The sequence below is a fragment of the Pleurodeles waltl genome, chromosome 6, assembly GCF_031143425.1.
Source record: "Pleurodeles waltl isolate 20211129_DDA chromosome 6, aPleWal1.hap1.20221129, whole genome shotgun sequence".
NCBI lineage: Eukaryota > Metazoa > Chordata > Amphibia > Caudata > Salamandridae > Pleurodeles > Pleurodeles waltl.
In genome coordinates this window covers 755,478,227-755,503,518 of record NC_090445.1, presented here as the reverse complement: position 1 = coordinate 755,503,518, position 25,292 = coordinate 755,478,227, and the positions used below count along the sequence as shown (strand labels likewise).

At 42.1% G+C, this 25,292-nt stretch overlaps 1 protein-coding gene across 2 annotated transcripts in view; it reads left to right on the top strand.

Moving 5' to 3' along the window:
- Positions 1-25,292, top strand: part of NHLRC2 (NHL repeat containing 2) — a 731,521-nt gene that overhangs the window by 222,383 nt on the left and 483,846 nt on the right. For both annotated transcript variants that reach the window (XM_069239322.1, XM_069239323.1), the window contains exon 3: positions 19,862-20,317. In XM_069239322.1, the coding sequence (XP_069095423.1) occupies positions 19,862-20,317 (456 nt within the window). The remainder of the gene's footprint in view (positions 1-19,861; positions 20,318-25,292) is intronic.

The window sequence follows — 25,292 nt, the reverse complement described above, 5'->3', positions numbered from 1 at the left end:
AGGGGTCCTGCAGGGGTGTAAAAGCATGATTATTGCATCTGTGTGTGCCATGGTGTGCAATGGGTGGGTGACCGTGTACCCCAGTGCTTGCATTTCTGTGTAGTACCTTGTGTGATGATGGTTTAGGGGGTGTATGGGTATGTGCAGTGGCCATGCTTTGGTGATGGGTGTCCATGCTTTGGTGTTGCATGCAGGGCTTGAGTTTGGGATGTGTGGTTTGTGATATTGGGACATGTGTGAGGAGTTTGAGTGATGGGGGTGAAGGAGGTGGGTATGTGATGGCATGCAGGTTGGGTGGGGGATGAAGTAGTAAAGATTTGACTTACCAGAGTCCATTCCTCCAGCTACTCATGCGAGGCCCTCAGGATGCAGTATAGCCAAGACTTGCTCCTCCCATTTTGTTAGTTGTGGGGGAGGAGGTGAGCGTCCGCCGCCAGTCCTCTGAACTGCAATGTGGTGTCTTGAGACCACGAAGTGCACCTTCCCCCGTAGGTCGTTCCACCTCTCCCTGATGTCATCCCTAGTTCTTGGGTGCTGTCCCACTGCGTTGACCCTGTCCACGATTCTTCGCCATAGCTCCATCTGCCTAGCTATGGAGGTGTGCTGCACCTGTGATCCGAATAGCTGTGGCTCTACCCGGATGATTTCCTCGACCATGACCCTGAGCATCTCCTCAGAGAACCTGGAGTGTCTTTGCAGTGCCATAGGGTGGTGTGGGTGATGTGTGGGGTGGTGTGTGTTGTGATGTGTGGGGTGATATTTAGAGGTGCATTGTGTTAGGTGCGTGGATGTTATGTGAGTGATGGTGTTGAGTGCTTGTGGATGCTAGTTTGTAGATGGTGGTGTCTCTCTCTGGCCTTCAGTCGCAATTGTGGTCGTAGGGGTTTGTGGGTGGGTGTTTTATATTGTATTGGGTGTGTGGGAGTGGTGTGTGTATGTGTATCAGATGTGTGTATTTCGATTTGTCCAATGTGGTAGTGTATTGTAAATGCGTGTGTTTTGAGCGCAATGGTGTGTACCGCCAATGGAATACCGCGGTTGAAAGACCGCTACGTGGATTCGTGGGTCGTGATAGTGTGGGCGTATTCCTGTTGGCGTGACGGTGGAGGTTTTGTTATCGCCAGTTTATCACTGACCTTTGGTGTGGCGGACTTGTGTGGGTGTCTAGATTTTGGCGGATTCCGGGCTTTGGGTCATAATGACAGTGGCGAAATTCCGCGGCGGTGTGTTGGCGGTCTTCTGCACAGCGGTACACGGCTTTTACTGCCAATGTTGTAATGACCCCCTATATTTTAAAGTTGTATGGTCGGGAGAAACGCAAAGTCAGGATCTAAAACGTAATGCAGCGATTGCTGTTGTCTGTACTAATTAGACTTAATTGCTTCCCAAGGAACCCTTCTTTTCAATCTTAGGATATCACATTGAGAAAAAAACAATAATATTCTAAACCCATAATTTACAATTTGCATGAAGCTCCTTGATGCCGGTAAATAGATCACTGTGATATAGTAGGATTGCAGTTTATGAACTAGAAGTAACAAAATGATCTCAGTGTCAGAATCAGTAGCCCACTTTCTTATCTAAAAGAAATACAGATCTGTGATTGATGTCAAACCTCCAGGCTATTTTTTGAGTCAAACCTGTACCTGGACAAAACAGAGAACTCCGCCAGAACTGCGCTAATCACTAGAGTTGTCCTACCGTTATAATCCCCTCAAAAGTGATGGTCATGAAGTGATCTCTACAGAAGTGCCTTAACCCGCAAAGATATTTAAAATGCGGCCTCTTTCTGACCCACTAAGTAACCTAGAACAGATTTATTGTCACGTCCTTGTTGCCATTTTCTGTGCAACAGAGTATTTTAAATATAAATTACAATTGGGCTGTTGGACTCTATCTTTCAAGCTCTACCTCTTCCGACTCCACTTCCTTTTTTCTGCCCCACATTGACCCCTAACTTAAGGGTTCCCTGTGTTAATTTTTTCAAGCTCTTGCACTGTTTGCAAGTAATTGCAGAATCTTTTCTAAAGTGTTTGTGACATGTACAAACATATCAAATGGTCAGAAGAAGGAGTACTCAACAATAAGTGGATTTTTTGCAAAACAGCTCTAAGAATCAAGTACGGTTTTGTTTATTGAAAAGTCTGCCTTCTTTTATTTAAGTTAAGAAAAGAACTTTACATCAAAGGGAGAAATATTGGAAAAATGATCTGCTGTAAGAAATGTAATCGTGATTGCAGATTGCGCAAAAGTGCTTGTCTTTTAAGCATGTGTAATGTTTAAATGAGGTGTCAGTACCATTTGAAAATGGGCAGAAGATTATGGTTGCACATGCATTGACGCAGCTGGAACCAAATTAAAGAAAATGATTGTCCAGAAAGGGTCAGTGGCATATTAAATAAGCCAGGGAAGTTAATTTTCCAAAAACTGCTTACTTAGAGACCTTGTGCTTAGGACCACGTCTGACAAGGCAAGGGGAGCCATTTATTACTTTAAAAGAGAATATCACAAGCGTGAAAAACTGCATAGCAAATAACTTCACAAAAAGTGATGACAAACGGATTGCATTTAGGCTATACCATGCATTCCATTCAGAAACTATGAGTGTTAATATACAGAAGGCATCCGAGTGGAGCAAGGGAAATTAAAATTGAAATATGGAATCTTTCCTGCCTCAAATAAAAGATGACAACGCTTCTTCCAGTGCTGGTAGGTAATCACGTTGATTTTGATATGGAATAGCTGACAAATCGTGTTATTGACAGATTAACTGATTCAAGTAAGAATGAATAAATTTAGGCTACGACCATAATAATGTTGTACAATCTGAAATAGGTAGGAAAAGTTAAACGTATTGAGACAAGGGAATGAAATATTCATGTGTATCCTTTTAAACAGAAAAGAAGCCGGGCAGCACAAGCAGTAATTAGAAGAGATAGAAAAGGGAAAGGGGTGGGGCGGCGTGCGGGAGATGGGAGGGGGGGGAATTAAAATAAAATTAGAAAAAAAAAAAAAAAACACTTACCTTGTCCACCGTGCACCGCTCCTCTGTCCCTCGCCGACTACAGCCAGGGCGCTCCCAGGCAGACTTGGAGCCTGCAGCACACGTTTGGCCGGCCCAAGACGGCTGGTCAAACACACAGGCGCTTTGAGGTGGAGTGCTGAGCAGTCCCCCTCACTTCTCATCACCCCAGTGGCCCTGCCCTTTTACCAAACAACTAAAATAAACACAGTTTATTATTGTTGTTTGGTAAAATTTTGCAGCTTTCGCTGCTGACGGTGGGGGAGGGTTTCCAGTTGATGTCTTATGGGGGGTTGTGGATCTGCTTAAGTGCCTTTTTAGAACATCAACTAGTTCTTATTGGTTTCGCGAGGTGATCACAGTTTCAGTTTATTCAAGCCAAACTTGCATTTCTGCTAGACATAGGTAGTGCACTGTTTACATGAATGGACCATTTGCAGCTGGAACCTGCACCAGAGTTACCTATTCCTGTATTTATATAGAGGATACATAACTGTGTTAAATGGTCCGATATTGCCATCAAGATGTTCTGGTGACAACATAAACCATGAGGCCAAGGGCCCGATATGGCAATATCGGACCGTATTGCATGCTATCTCTTATGTATTTGTCTACTTTACATGTTTTTCGGGGGGATTTGCTTTTAAAAACTGTTTTCTTGAAAGTGCAACAAACAGTGGGCACTGACTGGAATTAGAATATTTAGGTTTGTTCACCTTTCATTATTACATTGTTGCTTAAACATTGTGCAATGGTGAGTGCCAGTGGATTTCTGCATATTGTAGATTTACATTGGTCACATCATTTTCAGGTTTCACAAAAGATATGTTTCTAGCTCAAATTAATGAAAACATTACTGTCAGTGGATGTGGCACACAATATTGATTTGTATTCCACTGCATTTTGTACAAAAAGCACCCATACGATAGATAGATAGATAGATAGGTTTACTTTATAGCACCAGCAGTGGTTTCAGACTGTTGTACTGTACAGGAGAATTGCTACAGCAACAAAACAAAAATCTGTCCATGCAATCGTTTCCAAGAAAAAGACAGTTCGAGGCCTACAACAGTGTCCTTAACCCAGAGACGTAATTAGTGGACCGCAAAGCAAAACCCGCAGCTTCCATGCCAGCTACAAATGCGCAAAGAATCTAGTATTTTGGACTAAACTTCAAAACATTTCTAATACTTTGGGCTAATGTAGGTATTTGAACCCAAACCGTGGAGAGGAATGAAAAAGAAAAAGCGTGTGTTACCCCAGAGCCGTTCATTTGTTTGAAATATTATGTACATCACACTGTCACTTGTAATCATGAACCTTGAATGGGCCCGTTTGAAAAGATAGGGCGAAGAATTAAAGATTGCAATGGTCCTTCTATGCTGAAAAGTGGTCGTAGATGTTAAAGCAAAAATCAGGCAGGACAAACGAGAGGGAAGGGTGTAATGCTAGCCTTATTGTTGTATAGCAAAAAGTAAACATTGCTCAATGTCTTCCTCGACGTGAAAAAATGAAATCACGTTTCCATCGGAATACATACACACGTTGAAACTGAAAACGGTGGTTTGCAGTAGCAGCTCGCGGGGTGCTGAAGTGTACGGGCGGTGCAGGGGGAGGATGGGGAATGAACATTAATTTAATTAAACAAAAAATAAAACCACTTACCTTCCCTCGCTCCTCGCCTCCGTCGCTGCAGGCAGGTAGGCACAAGCACCCAACTGTGTTGCTGGGCTGGAGAGACCCTACTGCGCATGTATGTTTGGCCGGCCCGCGACAGCTGGCCAAACATACATGCGCAGTGAGGGTCAGTCGCTACTCGTCACCCCGGTGGCCCCGCCCCTTTACCAGAAAACAATAACAAACTCAGTTTGTAATTATCGTCATCTGGTAAAGGTTTAGCAGCTGCCGCTGCTGGCAGGGGGGCCCACTCCTCCGCCGTAACTAAGGAGCCGTCCATGGTGGTTTGTGCGTAGTACCAGAAATACAACAGTATTGCACTTAAATGAGTAACCATGGCTAATGTTACACTATGTACACAGTTCAATAAGAAAAACTCTAAGTTCGAGCAAGATTTGGAACTAGCATGTGAAAAGCCATGCACAGACTTACACATTTCGTAAGGGAATGGCGATAACCCATCTGCCCTATTACAAGTGCTCAGGGATATAAGACACCTTTAATGAAGCAGGCGTGAAATTAGTCACATTTGTGACAGAGTATCCCATCCGCCAACTCTAAATCAGGCCCTAATTCTGTCTTTATAGTTAAACATGTTTCTTGGGCTCAGAGAAGCACCTTCTCCTGTCTTTGGTGGCTGTGGTATTCAGCTTATTCCTACTAATGAGCTTGTGAGCATCCTACTTTACTAGTTTGATTTAATCGGCCACCAAATTAACATGTCACTTAATTTTTTTCCGTCTGAAACATCTCCACCCCCGAACTTCTCCACCTCGGATATGTACATTTAATGTTTGTTTTGTATATAGATCAATTTGTAACAAGTTGTTTTTCTCTGTCAGCATATGTTCCTTCGGTTATGTTTGTAAAGACACATCTTCCTTCCACCTCCCCTACAGCACAGTGCTCCTCCAGTCAATAGCAACGTGGCCCTGAGATTCAAAGCCATCCATGAGGTGTTCTCAATTTTATAAAATTATATAACCAATCAATCTGGAAATTATAATATGATCTGCCACATCATGTCTACATACCTACTCTATTCCATCCCGTCAAATCTTATTTTATTGGAGAAGTCACCTTCTGTACTCCATTTAACAATCTCCATAGCCTCTTGAATATTTCAATGTTTAATACTTTGAGAGAAAAAATAAGTTCAAGCCCCATTTGACTGTACAATCATTAAATGCTCATTGTAGGCCCAGATGCTGTTTTCAAGAGCTGATTTTCACAGCATGATACCTCAACTAAGAGCGTGCCATTATTTGTAATATCACCCTGATTTAATCTGAGATTGGTCCTGCAGGAAAGCCAAAAATCCCAATTTCTATAATTTATTGAAAAATACCTCGAATTGCCTTCTTCTCCTCCCAGGGCTCTTTTTGCTGAAACCTGATCGAGCAGGACCATAAGTTACTCCATAGTAAGTGATTGACTTGTTTTTCCTCCTAATCTTCTTTACCCATTCCTGGGTCTTTAATTTCGAATCTTAATATGTGGGCGCTGTACAAGAACTTTGTGTTTCACGTTCTAGATCCCAATCCTTAATTTCAAGTAGACCTTTCTGCTGTGTTTCAGTAAGTAGTTTCTTGTAAAGCTATTAGGTGGAATAATTTATATATCCACTCCTTTTGCCTTGATGTGCTTGTTGGCAAACTATGTTTTACTATCAAGTACATTACAGTTAGGTCAAGCAGACTATTCAAGTTACTTCACCTGCAGGTTTAGTAATTTTTTTTTGATTTTTCAAGGGCTGCTGTGCTCAGTCTGCTTTGTAGCAAGCCTCTCCCTGGGATTGGAGGCATGCCAGAAATGCCCTCTCATTCGGATCGGGAGGTTTGGGGCGCTGTGTCTCCACATCTGGAATTGGGGCTGCACTGCCCTGCGGGTCCCCAGAGCTACGATCCACTTCATTCCAGTGGAGCAGAAAGTAGAAAAAATCTGCAGTCCGAGATGAAGCCTATATCACTTGCCCATATCATGACCGGGCAAGCAGCAGCATCCGCGCTGGGAAGGAGACGGAAGCCGGAAGTTAGGCTCTCTTGAAAATAACAGAACATAGCAGGCAGTTCAGCCACTGTAAGCCAACAGCTACACATTTTGTTGTGTATAACAACAACTTTGAAAAGTGAAGGTTCTTGCAAATATACATTTTTCATGTTTCTTGCATAAAATACGGCAGCAGTTCACAAAGCGAGAACATTGACTAAATGTATGACGCTACAGTTTGCTGGGCCATATGCTGACTAGACTACGAAATGGGCAGTTGGATGGCAACTGATCTAGATGTGTGTGAATAGGGACGGGTGTAGAGCTGATGGCGCCCGGTGCAACAGTCTTTTTTGGTGCCTTCTACCCCCATGACATCCTTCTCCATGAATTCTCTCACTACCACTCTCCAACAGTGCACCTTATCTCTCCATAGCCTCACTCTCACATAAATTTCATTAATTTATATCGCTACCATAGTTCACTCACACTCAGTCCTGTGATCTGCATCTTTCCTATTTCTTCATCTAGTATATAAATATGGGAGGTGGGTGGTGGCACAGCATTCTTTGCAACAGGCAACCGAACCCTCCGCGCTACTTTATGATGAGTCAAAACTGTACTAGACATGTTCCATCTCTCACCAGTGAGAATATCAATCACCATTTTTATTGTTGCCTGAAAATTGCTGGAAGCACAAGGAAGTTCATGTGCTTTTAAACCAATAGTTATTTTTAAACCCATTGCACCCCACCAAAGTCAGAGCTAGTTGATGCTGCACTGTTCGCACCACCCTAAAGCCAGCCATGTGGGTGAAATAAGCTTTTCTATGTAGTTTTAATTCACTTGAATTAAATGTCTCTTACATTTATATCTGTGGTTGACATACCCTGTAACAACGGTAATGAATTAGAGCAAAATCTAAACTGCACTCACAAACCAGATTTCACCCTCCTCCCAAAGAGGACTTTATGACTGTTGATATGAAAAAGAGCTCTCTATGCTTTACATGATCAGAGGATTACTGGAGGCACTGATTTTCTGGGACTCACAGACAACTGAGAAAATAGATTTTATCCTTGAGAATTAGTAATTCAAAATCTAGGGTCTTGTGTCTGAAGCTCTGTGAATCACTAAAAGGTTGCAAGGTCATGTAGTGATGAGAAGAATGCTCTGGCATGGACACTAATTACAGGTCGGCCTTGTGGGATTGAAATGTGAAGAGTTCAAAATACTTATCTGAAGTGGATATCAGATTTATCATTTCCGCTCACATTGTGTTCCCTGTTTTGCAGTCAGCCATTTTACCGCCACCACCCCACAACACAGATTATTCTCTACATTTTGAGCAGGAGTAACATTCAGAGAATTCAAGGTTGTCCCACATGCCCACATGCCTATGTCTCGCGAATAAGCTATGAAATGTGCTTTTTCAGCAAGGTCTTCTGGTGAAATTCTGGAACCGTGAGGAGAGAGTTGAGAAATGCTGTGTCATTACCCGCCTCCCACATATTTACTAGATGAAGTGCAATTTTGTAGTGTTCAAACAAGGAAAAGTCATAATACATTGTGTGCATGATCACATGGTGAACTTCCTTGTTATGTCATGGATTATTCTTGGTTCAGTTTACATGACATGCACGTTGGATGCAAAGAAACCAGTGGCCAACCCAACAAAATTCAACTTGTACCACTGTTCCCTTTTTTAAATATACTAATTTGAAATTTCTAGGATCACCCAGCCTACATAAATTGCTTTCAGGATGCAACAATTATCTACATCAGCCCACATTATATGGCCAACTTCATGCTTTCTGTTGAAACCCAAAAGTAACATTGTTAGTGCCAGCAAGGACAAAGCCAATGTGTTCAGCATTTTAGTTGTAGTAGTAGTTTGTAAGAGTTATTGCTTCAAAATGAGATGTATGCTTGCTATGAGTGTAATATTTTGGGAGTATATATTGGAGCTAAGAACAGACCAGAGTTCCAATATCTAGATTAGCTTCTGGTGAATGCTGGCATCTAACTCAAGGCTTTCTGCATCACCCACAGTGTCCATCGGCACCTTAAAGAATACACACCAGCACATCATCTAAGATCTTTGAATGCCTCCTTGCTGTTATATCCTGGGCTGAAATGGGATTGTCCTAGCTCAGGAATGTTGTTTATGTCATAAAGAATGTTTTATATTGGCTTTGTGCAAGATTTCCACATGAGGCAGTTGGTTGGCTCACTAATGTGGGAGGACTGCATGAAGGCCGTTTCCTCCAGAATAAATCTTACTCAAACAACCCAAAGTCTTGGAATGATTTAATGAACCACAATAAACCCTCTTACACTTCCCTTGAAAAAGAGCCAACTTTGCTGAAATTTCAGAAGGAGCTAAATACTTAACAATACTCACTCTTCTTATATTAAGTTGCCGGTGAACCCCTACAGCACTGTGCTGGCTTGTCTCTTTTTGGTTCTTCTGTGTGGCCATTACCATCATCTCACAGTTACGGGGTAAGGGTTCGCCATGTTCCCTCTTTCTCCCTTATTCCTTAATCTACACCATTTGTTCAGTCAATCTGAAGCTGCTCTTTGATGAGCCACTCACTAGTTACAAAGTATAAATTTGATGTTTCTCTCTCATAAACGTTTTCAGCTTCCCAAATCAGTGTTACTCCTTATTCATCTTAACTACTCGTTCACGGTTTTCAAGCAAATTAACAAAAACCTGTAATTGCAACCTGTGTTGTAGTCTTGCAGCAAACGTTAGAATAAGGTAAAGGCGGCGTTGACTCCAGTTAAGCAGAGAAGCTTCAAATAAAGACCCAAAGATTTTAATGTAAAGTTGTAGCAAAAGGACCTTATCCACCATGAACCTCCAAGAGCTTCAGCCACTAGTTGCAAACTGTCCACTAACATCCCAATATCCTAGTAACCACTTTTAATATTCTAGAATACCGCAGTCGGATATTGAATCAAGTGTAGGAAATGTTTGAGGGAATCCTTAAACCTTTGTGTTTAGTGCTTCTTTCTATTTTATCTGGCCTTCACAACATATATTGTGCAGATTTTACTTTCAATTTCTTGTCCATCTTTATTTTTACAAATCTTATTGATGAAAGCAGTAAAGGTTTACTCAGCTTTTCCAGATAAACCATTCCAAGCAGGATTTCGAAGCACCTTTGAGGCTTTGGTTCTAGCCCCACTTAACCTGATTAATGCATTGCTGAATTCAGCCACCTGACCTCCAGTCCCAGAAAAGAGGAATGACCACTGGGATCCACTGAGCACTAAACTTTCAGCCAATGCACAACTATACTCAACCAGGCTAAGTTACTAGACTCTAGCGCTGCTCCCATTTCAAGTCCTTCAGCGAGGTTAATGTATTCTATCGCTCTTAGCAGGTAGGCCTTCTCCAAGACCGATGATGTGATGCTGTTGCTTATGTTGTTGTACCACAGTGTTCTTCCCTGGTTAACAACCTTCTTTAATGTGGATCTATGGTCTTGTGCAGGCCTTATGTCCTTGTTGCTTCAGTTAACTATCCATACCTCTGAGTGGCAGTCTGTTAAACATTATTGTGGTATCTAATTAGCACGTGCCATGTAGCCGCGTGCCATATAGTGCGTACTGTGTTGACAGTCGGTATTCTAGAATAGTGTGGTGACTGTAAACAAACGGTGATTGGAGGAAGTGAGAAGAAGCTAGGAAGCTACCTGCTCTCCAATAAAGCATCTACACAACTTACCTTGGATTACAGATTTTCTTTCTACAAATTGGCGACAAGTTTATCCACTGTGCTGCCTTCAAACCTGTCTGACGGCGGCAACTGGAGAGCAGGTTGCGACGATTGGCTGTCGGACATCGGCATATGGGTCTCTATGTTGCGGACAACTTCCTAAGAATATTTTGGAGATGCGAGATACTTTAACACATTCAGGTGCTGTGTCGGAGGTACTGCTGAACTGAGCGTGGTACGTTATCCGGAAGGGGGATCAGCTCCTAGAGCGCACACGAACTGGGCGCGTGCATGCAGTCCTATTTAACGCACGTAGGGAGCATGCCGCCATTTTGAAGTCATTCATTGGCGTGGCACTCTGTATCTGTGCATAGGGTGGGCACCATCTTAAGGTTGGGCAATTACGCGAGTGCCAATTCGCTATGAATTCTTTGTTGGTGATGTGCACACCTGTGTCCTACGAGTTGTAGACGATTACTAGGAGTCTACATCGGTGATGCGCACACCATATACGTATCACTGGGCACACCTGTGAGAATAACTTTAAGGAGTTACCTCGGTGATGCAGACACATTTTACAACATTATTTAGCTATTGATATACTGACAGTTTTGTTTATATTTTTATAGACATTTAAAAGGTGTAAATGGAGTATAGCTGTGATTGTGTTGTGGTGTAGGGAACTTTCTTATTGTAATTTCTTCTTGAAGGGAAAAAAAGGAAAACACATGTGTGCACAAGCATTTTCTCTTACACCTCCTGTATTGTTTCTTCCCAGAGTAGGTGAACCTGCAATGAAATAGACGGATTGGAAAGATTATTTCCTAAACTATATTGGTGCTACTGAGGATGAGTGGGGAAGAATTTTCGAGTGTCGGAAGAAAACTTATACTTATGCATAGTTTGGGACTGGAAGGTCAAATAGTTTTAATGCAAATGAAAAAGAAAACAAGAGCTAGTGATGATCCTGATGTGTTCAAACATGCTTTGGAAGATTTGGCTGCACATTACCAACCTATTGTTTGTGCGTCTGTTGACAGATTCAATTTCTTTCAATACAAACAAGGCAAGGATGAAATGGTTGATGAATATGGGTCAGCTCTTACAAAGTTCACGATTACTTGCAAGTTTGGGAAACTACATGACAAACTTATTTGTGAACAAATTATAATGCATTCTAATAATGCAAGTGTGCAGGAAAAGCTATGGGTATGTGGAGATGCTCCCATGAGCAAAATTGTTGCCATTGTAAAGAAGGCAGAACGATTGAAGCGTTGTGCCAAGGCTGCGTTAAGTAATGGGAAGGAAGGTGAATCGATATGCCAAGTTATGAATGAGGAGAAGAAAATTGGTAATACAAGAAGTTCTACGCAAAAACCTGGATCAAGAAAATATTTACAGGAGAAGGGTACTTTCTATTACAGGTGTGGAAACAAAGGACATTTTTCAAGGGATAAGAATTGTTGGCAATTAAATCTAAATATGCCTATTATGGCAATATGGGATATTTCACAAAACTTTGTAGGAAAAAAGTTACTAATTCGATGGTCAAGTGCGTTGGGGATGAGCAAGGATGTCCAGTAGATGGTTCTGAGTCAGAGGATGAAGATTGTATCTTAAGTATTAAAAACACTGTGTTAGGAATTAACAGGATTAAAAAGAAACCTATATGTGACATGAAAATTGGAGGTGTGGAAATGCTTATGGTAGCTGATTCAGGATCACCTTATACTATTATTTGTAGAGACCTCTGTGAGGACAAATTTACAACATTACTAGGAAATTAATTATCACCTTCCAGTATTTACACAGTTACGTTTACGGGAGAGAAGATTCCTATGTTGGAATGTAAGAGTTTAACGTTTGAATTTAAAGGCAGGGTGGCACAAGGTACACTGTTTGTTGCAGAAAAAGGACCATCTGTCTTAGGATGGATAGATCAGGGAGCAGTAGGGGTCATACTAAATCCTGGTAGTCATATACAAGTATTATCACTAGAAGAACCTGGGAAAATATTAGAATATGAGTTATTAAAGAAATTCCCTTATGTATTTTTAGGTAATGTTGGCAAACTATCAAAATTTAAACATAAAATTGTAGTTAAGGAAGGAGCAATCCCAGTGTGCCATAAAGTGAGGAACATTTCTATGAAGGTGAAGCTAGCTGTAATGCAAGAACTAGATAGGTTAGAAAGTATTGGCATAATAGAATCTTTTGATAGTGCTGAATGGTTAGCACAGTCGGTAGTAGCCAGTAAATCTAATGGACAAATTAGTTTCTGTGTTGATTTAAGAGAGCTGAACAAGAGCATAGTAGTGGACAAATTTCCACTACGCAAGATAGATGAATTATTGACAAAATTTAAAGGTAGTCAGTGGTTTTCTACAATTGATCTGATGTCGGCTTACCATCAAAATCCTTTACACCATTCAGGTAAGAAATTAACATCCTTTATAATACCTCTTGGGTGTTTCAGATATGTTTGCATGCCGTTTGGACTTGCTTCCGCTGCTGCTGTTTTCCAATGCTTAATGCACAAAATATTTTGTGATATAGAGGGTGTTACTTATTTCCAAGATGATATACTCATAATGGGTAAAGACTATGAAGAAAATGGTGCAAGATTAATGCTAGTAGTGGAAAGGCTTGCTGCCAATGGGGTGACTGCTGAACTCAAAAAATGCAAATTTGTGAGAGCATCTGTTACATACCTGGGGTAATGGAGCTGGTAGGCATGGTATCCTTCCAAAAGAAAGTATTTTGTATGCAATCAGGGAAGCTCCAGCTCCTATATCTAAGGATGAAGTGAGGACCTTCTTAGGACTAGTACAGTTTTATGCAAAATTTGTTAAACATTTTTCCACTAAAAGTATGAATTAAGGCAACTGCTTAATAAAAAACAAGAGTTTAAACTGGAATGCAGAATTGAATGAAGAATTTGAACATTTAAAACAAGGAGTTTGCATTGCTATTCCTTTACAAGGATTTGACAGTCTAGAGCATAGCATTCTAACTGCTGATAATAGTGGTAAAGTTCTGGCAGTTGTCCTGACACAAACATCAGTTGAGGGTATAGAATGAACAATAGCGTTTGCTTCATGTGCCTTATCTCCTACGGAAGATAACTTTTCTGTCATTGAAAAGGAGATGCTGGCAGCTGCTTGGGGAATGGAAAACTTTAGACTTTACCGATGGGGTTCTAAGTTTACGTTGCAGACTGACCATAACCCCTTAGCTAAGGTTTTAATGTTGCAGGGTGCAGTGAAGGCCACTCTCTGCATTGCTAGAATAACATTAAGGTTATTAGACTTTGTCTATGATGTTGTGTATCTGCCAGGTCATAGAAATAAGGTAGCGTATTAACCCAAGCAGTTCACCGTTACCCATGAATGATTGTAGTGCTCCTGAGTGAGATGAGTATTGTGTAGCCCTAGCAGAAGATGTCGGAGTAGGGTTTACTGACTCAGAGAATAATGTTATAGGTAGGGAGGAGAGTTAACAGCTTATAGCAATGATGAGGTTTTGCATGCAGTTATGGAATATGTTATGCTAGTCTGGCCAAGCAAAAACAAGTTGACCAAGGAATATCTTAAGTGGTGGAAAGTTAAAGATGAGTTGACTATAAATTACTGTGATTTCTTCATGAGAGGTGAAAAGATTGTTTCCCCTAGGGTTCTTAGGGATAACATTCTTAATGTTACACATGAAGGCCATCTTGGCATTGTAAAATAAAATCAAAGAAGAGAGTGAAAATGTTGTATTGGTTTCCCGGGGTGGATGGTGACATTGAAAGAACTGTGAGTGCTTGTGAGATATGTGCCAACGCCACGTCGTTAACATTTTTTAGGCCTGCTTTAGGTGAAGGTGTTTGTCCTGAAGGTCCTTGGGATAAGTTAGCTTTTGACATTATGGTTCTGAGTTCAAAATTCGTTAGGTGATTCCAAGGATGTAATAGTCCTGTTGGATCTTTATTCAAAGTGGCCTGAATATAAAGTGTGTGAGAAAACTGACACGTCTGTGGTAATTTCATTTGTGTCTGGAGTGTTTTTAACGGAAGCCAGTCCTAGATCGATTCTACGTGACAATGGACCTCAGTTTGTATTGGATAAGTGGAAGAACTTCTTGTTAAGGAATGGCATAAAATAAAAACATACCCCAGTATACCATCCTGCAGGTAATGGTGCTGTGGAACATTTCAACCGAGTCATTATGGGATCCATACAGGCAGCCATTATTGCAGGTGTTGATTGGGAAAAAGAGTTAGCAAGTATGGTTTGGGCTTACAGAATAACCCCTACTCTTACTGGCTATAGTCCTTTAAAAATACTCAGAGAAAGAGAACCATTCACCAATGATAATAGAGCTTGGATAAAATTAAGAATTCGGAGTAAGTGGTCTCCTGCTATGGTCAACAGCAATATTTTAAAGGCGCAAAAGGTTTATAAGGAACATTATGCTCAAAGCCACAAAGTGAGAGATGTTAAGTTGTCACCTGGTGATTGGGTGAAGGTGAAGTTGGGTTGTAAAACACCAAAAGGGAACAAGTATTCCAATCCTCTTCAAGTTCAAAAGGTTTTAACTTGTTCAGCTTTGTTGAGTGATGGGAAAGTGTGGCACATGGATAGATTGGCAAAATGCAAAGTTAAAGTTTTAAAGCAGAAATCTGAGATGGATGTGCATGAAGTCGACAACTGGCTATGACTGGTTATGACTGGAATTTTTGTGTAGTAAAGAAGGTATACATAGCAATGAGAGTAAGGTGTTGGAGAAATTGCATGAAGGGGTACACGATGAAGGTGGAAATAACCAAGTTGTGTTGAAGGAGGTGAATCGCTCTAAAAAACAATATGAGATTCAGTCTGTGGCTACCCGCATTGGTAAACAAACTGAGCTTACTTCGGTGGCTACCCATAGCGGTAGACTTATTGCACAACCAAAGAAATATCGGGATTTTGTATTGAGTAGAGTCTATTTTGTACCTTCCTAATCGCTCTTATTGGTATTATTTATATATATATATATATATGTATATATATATATAGATATATATATATAGAGATAGGAGTATTTATGTTTAGAAACCTATAAACATGTTTAAGAATGTTTGTGTTCTTTATCCTTTATTGGGATGTTGTTGTTGGAAGATTGTTAAATGGACGGGATGTGTGGTATCTAATTACTGCGTGCTGGGTAGCGCGTGCCGGGTAGCGCGTGCCGGGTAGCGCATGCTGTGTTGACAGTCGGCCTTCTAGAATAGTGTGGTGACTGTTAACAACCGGCAGTTGGAGGAAGTGAGAAGAAGCTATGAAGCTGTATAAACCAAAAAATTACACACACGGTTCCAAAAAAGCGGGGGATTGTATCTACAGGTTCTGCATACCAGGGAAAACCAAAAGGTTTTAAGCACAAGCCCTCACTCACCTTACGGTGACATGCTTCATCATAGGGACTGTTCCCGGGGAACCTCAACGAGCGTAGGTCCACTGATTTCACCTAAACCTGAGAAAAACCACAGAGGATTTTTCTCAACTCGATGTTTGTTTTCCCGATGAGGCCCTTCATTTAGTATTTGGAGGGTTCTGCTCTCCCTAGTATGGGTAGCCCAAGTGTTTGAAGGATTAGGTACGTCTTTGAGGTCCTGACGAATCGCATAGCGAGAAACATGTTGACCTATGATGTAGAGTAACACAGGGGATCCTGTGTTCTCCGCTTTTCATTTACACTACTCTCCAGTACGAGAGTTGGTGACTATAAATAGCATTTCTTCGTTTTATGGGGAGTGTAGACATTATTTTACTATATCCCTATTTATTGATTTTAATCTTGCCAGAGGTATTAACATTTAATTAAAGATATGAACGGTTTTTACCTCTAGAAATTTTTAACCTTTTCCATACCAATCCTCGATCCCTACTTTCGACCGGTGTGCATTTTGCTCAAAAAGATCTCCGGCAAAGAGCCCCCGTGTGGGGCCCGTCAGGCATTGCAGCGCCGGCCTGACGAGGAGCACAGCCCTATGATGAAGCATGTCACCGTAAGTTGAGTGAGGGCTTGTGCTTAAAACCTTTTGGTTTTCCCTGGTATGCAGAACCTGTAGATACAATCCCCCGCTTTTTTGGAACCGTGTGTGTAATTTTTTGGTTTATACAGTATTGGGAGCCCCACACACTGGACCAGGAGTCTGTCCTCCAAATATCCCACATTTCGCCCCTCCTGTTGTTGTTTTTTGAAGCTATGAAGCTACCTGCTCTCCAATGAAGCATCTATACAACTTACCCTGGATTACGGATTTTCTTTCTACAACTGTGTTTCACAGGTTGCCACCTGTGGTGTCTTTACGTTATACTTCCTGAGCAGTGTTCGTAGCACACTTTCTAGATGATATGTAAATGAAGCTCTGTCTGAAAACATACTTCTTTTGCATTAAATGAAATGAATTTTTGTATGTCTACTTTCCTATTATTAATAGTGGAAGGAGATTCTGGTAGTTAAACTTTGTTTTCTTAATGATGTCCTTTCTGCCTTCAAGACCAGAGGTCTGAATTAGACTGGGATGGAAATGCACACTTTCTGCATGGGTTATTCAATGTTTGTGGTACGTTTTGGTGTACCTCTTAAGAAATGAAAGCTTTGTCATAAAGTAGACTAATATAAAGAATATTCAACAGGCTCTTCTGTGAATGTAGCAGCTGGTGAGGACGGGGATGTTAAGAGAGCAGATAATGGTCTCAGCGGGGATTGTAGCATAAAGCATCTATCGGGGGATTTGCACTCAAACAGGTAATGTACTGAAGGATGTGCCTTGACAATTACAGTGTGTTATACTGGTAGATGGTAATGCTGCAAGAAGAGAAGACATTGACTAGGAGGAAACTAGAGAGCACATCAACGCTGTTTATGCTTGAGTGGAGAAGACCAGGAGGACAAAAGGTAAAATCCAGATATTTTACCTTTCGACTGAGGTGGAGTCTTTGAGCAGAAAACTAAAACCATATTTGCAGGGGCGAAGTAGGTGACAAGAAGTTGCTGAGGCCACTAAAATTAGAATTCATTGTATGCTGTTATGTTTTAAATGGAGTCTGCAGTCTGTGGCTCATTGTGCAAGAACATCTTCCACACCATAGCAGGAAGCCCTTTTACGATTCAACCCTGAAGCCTCTTGGTATCATAGAAACCTGTATTCATCCCTAATGATACGGGGTTCATTGGTATGCTGTTTCTTACAATTATTTTTAGAAGTATTGCAAAAGCTTACATTTACAGAGTTCCAAACCTATTTAGAACATTCTTCCATCATGGAGGCCAGGGCCGTTTCTTTAGGGTTATGCGACCAGTGCCACTGCACTGGGTGCAGACTTGGTGGGGGGAGGAGGAGCTGTGTTTGCAGTTGTATTATGGTTTTAAAAGCACCTGCTGCCACTGTTCCTTGCCTACAGCAATTTTCATGCAACAATAAAAATGTCAAGATAACTTTGGTGATTAATGTTCTTTCTGGAGAGAAATCAGAGTTTTGTCTAGTGGAAGTTTTGTCTATTCATAAACAAGGTAGCACAGAGGGTTAATATGACTGCTGCAAAGAACGTGTACCATGAGGATGACAAAGTGCATATAATGTAAATAGGTCAGTGGTTTACTGCTTGTGTCAGGGAGATCATTTTGTTACCTGTGGTTTATAAATTAAAATCCTAATAGAGAACAGTGTACTATTAACGGTCATCAAAGAGCTGCATGCAAACTGCAAGGTATAGATTAAAGCGTTATGATTTCCCCCTGATCTTTCATTATCCTAACGTTCCAAAAAGGGTTCATTTGGGTAGAAATCAATTATTATTATTAAATAGAGCCCCCAACCATGGTGTTAAGTTTTAAATCCTGAGTTTGTGCTTCTCCAGACCAAGCACTCTTAAACTATAATGCCTGCAAGTATGGATGACTCCTACACCTTGTATTCCTCTGTCTTATTTTCAGTACACTGCTGTACACACAATCGTGATTGTCTCTGTGTAATGTATGTGTAATGTAAAGTTTTCTGACACCCTACACTAGTATGAGTGGTGCTATAAAACCAATTAAATGCACCTGAGAGAGAGTAGTTATGGACACTTAAGGGGCACTGTTAAAGGGTGGTAGTGATGGACTCCGTGGCAGAGGTGGTCATTTGGGGGGCGCCAACAAACCTCTGCACTGGGCGCTTCCAGTGCTAAAGCCGACCCTGATGATAGCCTTGTCAAGTTTCCAAGGTCCTTGAGTGACCTGCTATCTTAATCCAGGCGTGTTTTTTATTCGTTAAATTCTGGATCTTGTACACGTCTTGCTCATCCCGTTGTAAAATAGGACTACAAGACCCAGAATTTTAAACAAAAGCAGGCTGGCCTGCAGGAACACACCACGGAGACCCGGAAAACATGCCAGTTATTTCATGATAGACTACAAAGATCTTTCTCGCGATCAAAATCATTTCACTTTAACATTAACCTAATACTGGACTACGAAATTAACAAACATATCTAGGCTAATCTAACACCACAACACAGAAGCAACCGATGGAAATCACAGCACCGTGGTTGGCGAGTGGGGGTCTGGAAAAGCCATGAGGTGCTACTTCAATAATAGCTTTTATTTACATTTTTATCGCAGCAATTCTACATATTATTTGCTTTAAAATCGTTTAGCAATAGTGTTGTCTAGACGACACTAGGATTCTTTAGAAGAGCTTTTGTCTTAAATGAAAAGTTTATATTTCAAAGAAAAAAATTATTTGAATTACTTTCCTTACTATATTATTATTATTTGATTACCAGTCTTAGCACGAACATAATGGCCTATGTAGTACTACGATGGTCGAATGAACGGGCACCCAGAATTCGAGAATTTGAAACCGTATGGTTCTATAAAAATGCTGACAACATAGCACATTTGCTGCTTCTCCTTTCTCTGACAAAACCGATTTCAAATCGTTACATGCAAACTCTGCCATCATATATGGATTAAAACGTGTCTGCTGCAGTAAGAACTATATTGTGATTGGCGTTGCCTGATATCGTTGCTCGCCTGCATGGATGGAGGTCTTCCGAGCCATGCTGCTTCATGTCTTGCACTTGCCTCTGGCGTGGGACCGAGGAACTCATGCGTCTTACATCTGGCTCGGCCTGAAACTCATGTAGCCAAAAATCATGTTTGCCTCTGAAACCCGGAGCTGCATGTACACACCAGCATTAGTCAGTTCTCCATCGGGCCTTATGTCGCCTTTTTGTGTTTATTAGATTCTCTTGTGAGCGATTGTCTTGCACTTAAACCGGGTGATGTGCGTAGGTGTGGTGCTGTTTCCTTCCTTGAGAAGTTTCCAACACATCCATTACGCATATTTACATCATGTCAAGGTGTTTTGAAATATTGTTTTATTTGACAGTGACTCTTTCGTTTGTGTTTCCCTCTGTTTTCAGATGGCCTGCTTGTTGTTGGGGTTCATTCAGCCAAATTTCCAAACGAAAAAGTACTGGATAATATCAAGAGTGCTGTCCTGCGGTACAATATAACCCACCCTGTGGTGAACGACGCCGACGCCACTCTCTGGCAAGAGTTGGAAATATCCTGCTGGCCCACCCTGGTCATTCTAGGGCCGCATGGCAACTTACTTTTCTCTCTGGTTGGTGAGGGCAACAAAGAGAAGTTATTTTTATTCACCTCCGTGGCTCTCAGGTATTACAAGGACATAGGCGAAATTAAAGAGGACAAGATCGCCATCAAGCTATATCGAGATTCCCTGCCTCCGTCCACCTTGCTGTTTCCTGGAAAAGTGGCAGTAGATGAATCCGGGGACAAACTAGTGATAGCAGACACAGGAAACCACAGGATCGTGGTTGTGCAGAAAAATGGACACATCTTGCACACAATAGGAGGTAAGTGACAGGGATGGCCCCTCCGCTATGGCAGAGGAGCGTCGCTCCCCTGCTGAAAGGCAGCAGAAAAATAAAAAGATGTTAAAAGCATTTCATTATAGTTTGTTTTTCCACTTAGGGAGATCGGGGCCAGCATCATCTGCGTCAGCAGGTGGGGGGGGGGGGGTGTTAAGTGTACTTTAAGTGAGCATGTTCACTTAAAACTCTCCATCCAGCTGTGTTGCTCAGCTGTGTGGTGACCAAGCCCAGGCTCCCACTCACTCACTGAGCGGCATTTCAGCCCCTCAAGCCAATCTCTGTGCTTTTCACATGCTGTGTAACAGCAAACAGTATGAGAGAAGCCTCTGGACTGGGTGAGGAGGGGAGCAGGGCCAAGCACAGAAGCACCGAGGCCGCAGGAGCCGCGGAGGCGAGGTGACAGGTAAGTCTTATTTATTTGTTAATTTTTTTGTCATTCCCTCCACTCCATGTACTGCCCTGAAAACCCTTGCTGGCTGCAGCGGCTCCTAGTAATGAGTACCTTTCAAAGGTTCAGCGTGACTACAAAAGTACACATAGATAAGCTCACTCTACTTATTGAGGTTTCTAGTGGTAGCCATAAATGGATTCAGGTTAATGGACTGCCGGACGTGGGACTCTTGACCATAACAGTATGTTAGAATAACATACAGGCGATTAGTTAGACATGACTAAGCCACAGAGCTAAGCTGAATGCAGCAAGACCAGTTTGAAGAGAGATGGGACAGTCGCCGAGTATAGAGAGATAGAAAAGAAGTCTTGAGAGAAGGTGACTATTGGATGTAGGAGAGACATAATCGGTTATGGACGGCAGAGAAGGCGTATTGATGGAAATGTCAGTGCTGTAAACATTACAGCATTGGCCTACACCTAATTAGTACCAAGTAAATGGTACTACGTGTACATTGGGCCTGTACATTAAATACTACTAATGCTACTCTTGAGTTGCAGCACTCTTTTTGCCACCCAATAAAGTAGCCCTGTAAAACATGTCTCAGACCTGCCACTGCAGCCTCTAGTGCAATTTTGAGCTGCCACCTCAACCTGCAAAAAAAACCTTTTGCCAGGCCTAAACCTTCCTTTTTTGTATTTATAAGTCACCCTTAACGTCGTCCCTAAATGCTCATAGGGTAGAGTACATGGTATTTAAAAAGTATAACATGTGTTTAAATGTATGTCTCAGCATGAAAGAAAAAAACACTCCTAAGCGCGTTTTTCACTGTTATAAGGCTGTATCTCTCATAATGAGTGCTAAATTGAGTTTGTGACCAAACACAGACATGTCCTTTACACTCAAGTGAATTGTACTTTAACATGTACTTTAAAGGTAAAATGTGAATTTAAGTTACTATTCTGTATATTCCACTTTTGGAAATTTGTCATTTTTCTGCCTCAACCAATTGTGCCTTTCTGCCAGTGTCCAGGGGCACATGATTGTGAATGGCTCTCCTGTGGTGATTTGTACGCTCCTTCCAGACACAGAGACAAAGGGCCATTGGATTTGAGGCAAGGTGTTGCTCTCATGAGCGCAAACAGTTTACAGAGGCTTCCCTACAACTGCCCAACTGACCAGCTCCACTGGATGTGTCCAAACCTGCCGCACGTTGAGGCTAGAGGGAGTCTGGTTCGGTATGAGGTGTGCGCAGGTTGTGGATCCTTGGCTGACCTCACAGTGTACTTCTTTTGAAACAAAGTTGAAAATAAAGTTGTTTGAAGTTTGGGCTCCTCGCAACCGCAAAAGGAGCTCTCCGTGCCAAGAATTGAACGTCCACGATGACTGCCAGTGCAAAACCTCAATGGGACCTGATTTTAACACCAACACCTTATGCCTTCAACGTCCATGACCCCGTACCTGTTCCTCGCTCAGACAACAATCTCCTTGTGGCGAACGTGAACTGCAGCTTGTAAAGATAACTTGAGGCGCTGACTCTTCATCAGGGCGAACTTGGTCCTTGTATGTTTTGCTCCCTGCCAAATGTCACAGCAGAATCCAGGTTAGGACCCTATGGTGTGCTCATGTTTAACAGGAAGCTCTTTCTAATTACACCTCCAATCATCAATGCTACAACTTCACCCAATCCAATGCTCCAAACAAATTCAGCTTATTATATGGTGTGGTTATGCAACTTTACCATGTAAAAAACCCATAAGTACGTTGTGGGTCCAGTCAGGCTTGTTTGTAAAATCTTTGGGAGATCAAATCCAGCAGGGAGCAAGTCAGAGGGGCCAATAAGGCTTAGCAGGACAGTTATTGTGCACTCAAAGCAGTCTCAAGTCCAGTTTCAAGCTCTATGGGCAGACTACCATAGACATAAATGGAATGGTCCTGATGCAAGGGATGCAGGATGATGAAAATGCTGAGGATGCTGAATATGCTTATCCCATCGACATGTGTATTCCTGGGGGCCACACTGGGGGCCACGAACAAGGTGAGGAGACTTCAGCCACAGAGTTCGATGTCCTCAAAGTCCAGGTGAGGTCCAGCCAAAAACCAGTTTGCAAGGTGCTAATGGTCTCCGGTCACAGTGAAACCAGTGGTTCTCTTTAACGGCAGCTAGTGTCCCTGTCAGGACCCGTTTCAGCGGGCCACGGGGCATGCAGGGCCTACTGAACACCACCTTGGTGGCTGAGGCCTTTAATTCCTGATGTTCAGGGCCAGACCTATTATGAACCCCACTCAACTGGGCCAAATACCCCTTCTGCACTTGACTGTCAGTGGCAACCGTGGTCGAGCAGTCAAGACTCCCTCAAGGGGGTTATAGATACAGATGTTAAAGACATCTCATAACTCAAAATGCAAACAGTACAAAGAAATAAATCAGTGTTTAGCCAAATACTTTTATTCATAAAAGTAGGGTAGGAAACTGGCTCTGTATATACTATATCAAAATGAGATATAGTGTGCACAGTGTCCAGGGGTTCCCCTGAGGCTTAACAGAGGCTAAAGTAGATACAACTAATGCTCTCTTTTGTGGTAGAGTGGTCGAGAAGTTAGGCTTATCAGAGGGTAGTGCAAACCATTTGTTGTACACACACAAGCAATAAATGAAGCACACACTCAATGACTAACTCCAGGCCAATTGTTTTTATATAGCAAAAATATGTTTTGTTACTTTACTTCTAGAACCACAAGATTCATTTTGAATGTAAGCACATTTGCAAGTAAGTATCAAGCATATGTATCAACACTACTTTATTTCAATTTGGGAAGTTAAAAGGTTTTCAAGAAAATGCAAATATCTGTTTTAAAAGTTGACAGTGCAATTTTTAAAGACAGTTCTGGGGGAAAGAAAAATTTGTACAGTTTTTGAGGTAAGTATCAGCTTTACAGTTCCAGTCTCTGGGGGTTGGAATATCCAGAGGTGGGGGTTTAAGTTAAACCCAAACACCCACCACTAGCAATACGTGGCCGTCCGTGTGCAGAGGTCACTGATGATGTAGGATTTCAAATGGAGTCCTATGGAGACTTGGGGGCACTTGGAATCAGGCCTGTGTTGGAAATGACCCTTTTTGCAGGGTATTCCCTAAACTTTTTGCCTCCTTCCTCCTAGTTTTTCTGACCCGTTTTTGTTGGCTTTAGGACTTTTGGCACCTTACCTCTGCTAACCAGTGCTAAAGTGCTAAAGTGCACTTACTCTCTATGTAAATTGTATTGTTGATTGGTTTACCCATGATTGGCATTTTTGATATACCAGTAAGTCCCTAGTAAAGTGCACTAAAGGTGACACAGGCCTGTAAATCAAATGCCACTAGTGGGCCTGCAGCACTGGTTGTGCCATCTACATAAGTAGCCCTGCAAACCTTTCTCAGACCTGCCACTGCAGTGAGTGCAGTCTGCCAATTCAACTTGGCAAGTGTACCCACTTGCCAGGCCTAAACCTTCCCTTTTCATACATATAATGCACCCCTGAGGTAGCCCCTAGGTAGCCCCATGGGCAGGGTGAAGTGTATGTTAAAGGTGGGACATGTACTAATGTGTGTTTCGTGTCCTTACAGTGAAATACTGCTAAATGCAGTCTTCAGTGTTGCAAGGCCTATCTGTCTCATAGGTTAACATGGGGACTGCCTTTTAATATTATTAAAGTGCAGATTCCCTTTCAGAGCAGATGGAAATATGGAGTTTGGGGTCTCAGGGGTCACAATTTAAAAATACATTTTTAGTGAAGTTTGTTTTTAGATTGTTAGTTTGAAAATGCCACTTTTAGAAAGAAGGCATTTTCTTGCTTAAACCATTTTCTGACTCTGCCTGTTTGTGGATTGCCTGTCTGGGTCAGTTTGACAGTTGGGCTGTTTGTGAATCCCCTCTAGACAGTGCGATAAAGGGAGCTGGGGTGTAGCCCGCATATCCTCATGAGACACCTGTGCTAGAGTGGAGGGAGGAGTGGTCACTTACATCTGAATGGGTTGTGCCTGCCCTCTCACAATGCAGTCGCCAACCCCCTGGTGTGTCTGGGGCCTGGCCTGGGCAATGCAGGATCTTGTGAACAACAGAGACTTTTCTTTGAAGTTGGGCAACTTCAAAGGCAGAAAGGCGTATAAGTAGTGGACCCAAAACCCTAGACTTTAGATTTTCTTCAAGGTCACTTCTGGATTCAAGAGGAACTTCTGCCAAGGAGAAGAGCTGAGAAGAAGTGCTGCCCCTGCCAGTGACTGTGCTTTGCTGAGAAGAAGTGCTGCCCCTGCCAGTGACTGTGCTTTGTTTGGCTTTCCGGCAGTTGCTGCTTCTGCCTGTGAAAGGGGACATAGACTGATCTTTGTGGGATATTCCTGCTTGTGAAGAATCTCCAAGGTCTTGAGTTGAGCTTGCCTCCTGTTTTGAAGTCTCGGGCCATTGAAGACTTCCTCTGCTAACATCTGGACTCTCTGCTGAGATTCCTTTCCTGCCAAGTGGTGTTCTATCCAGTCCCTGGGCACTTGAAAGGTGAAGTTGGAAGACAAGAGCTGAAAATCCACACAC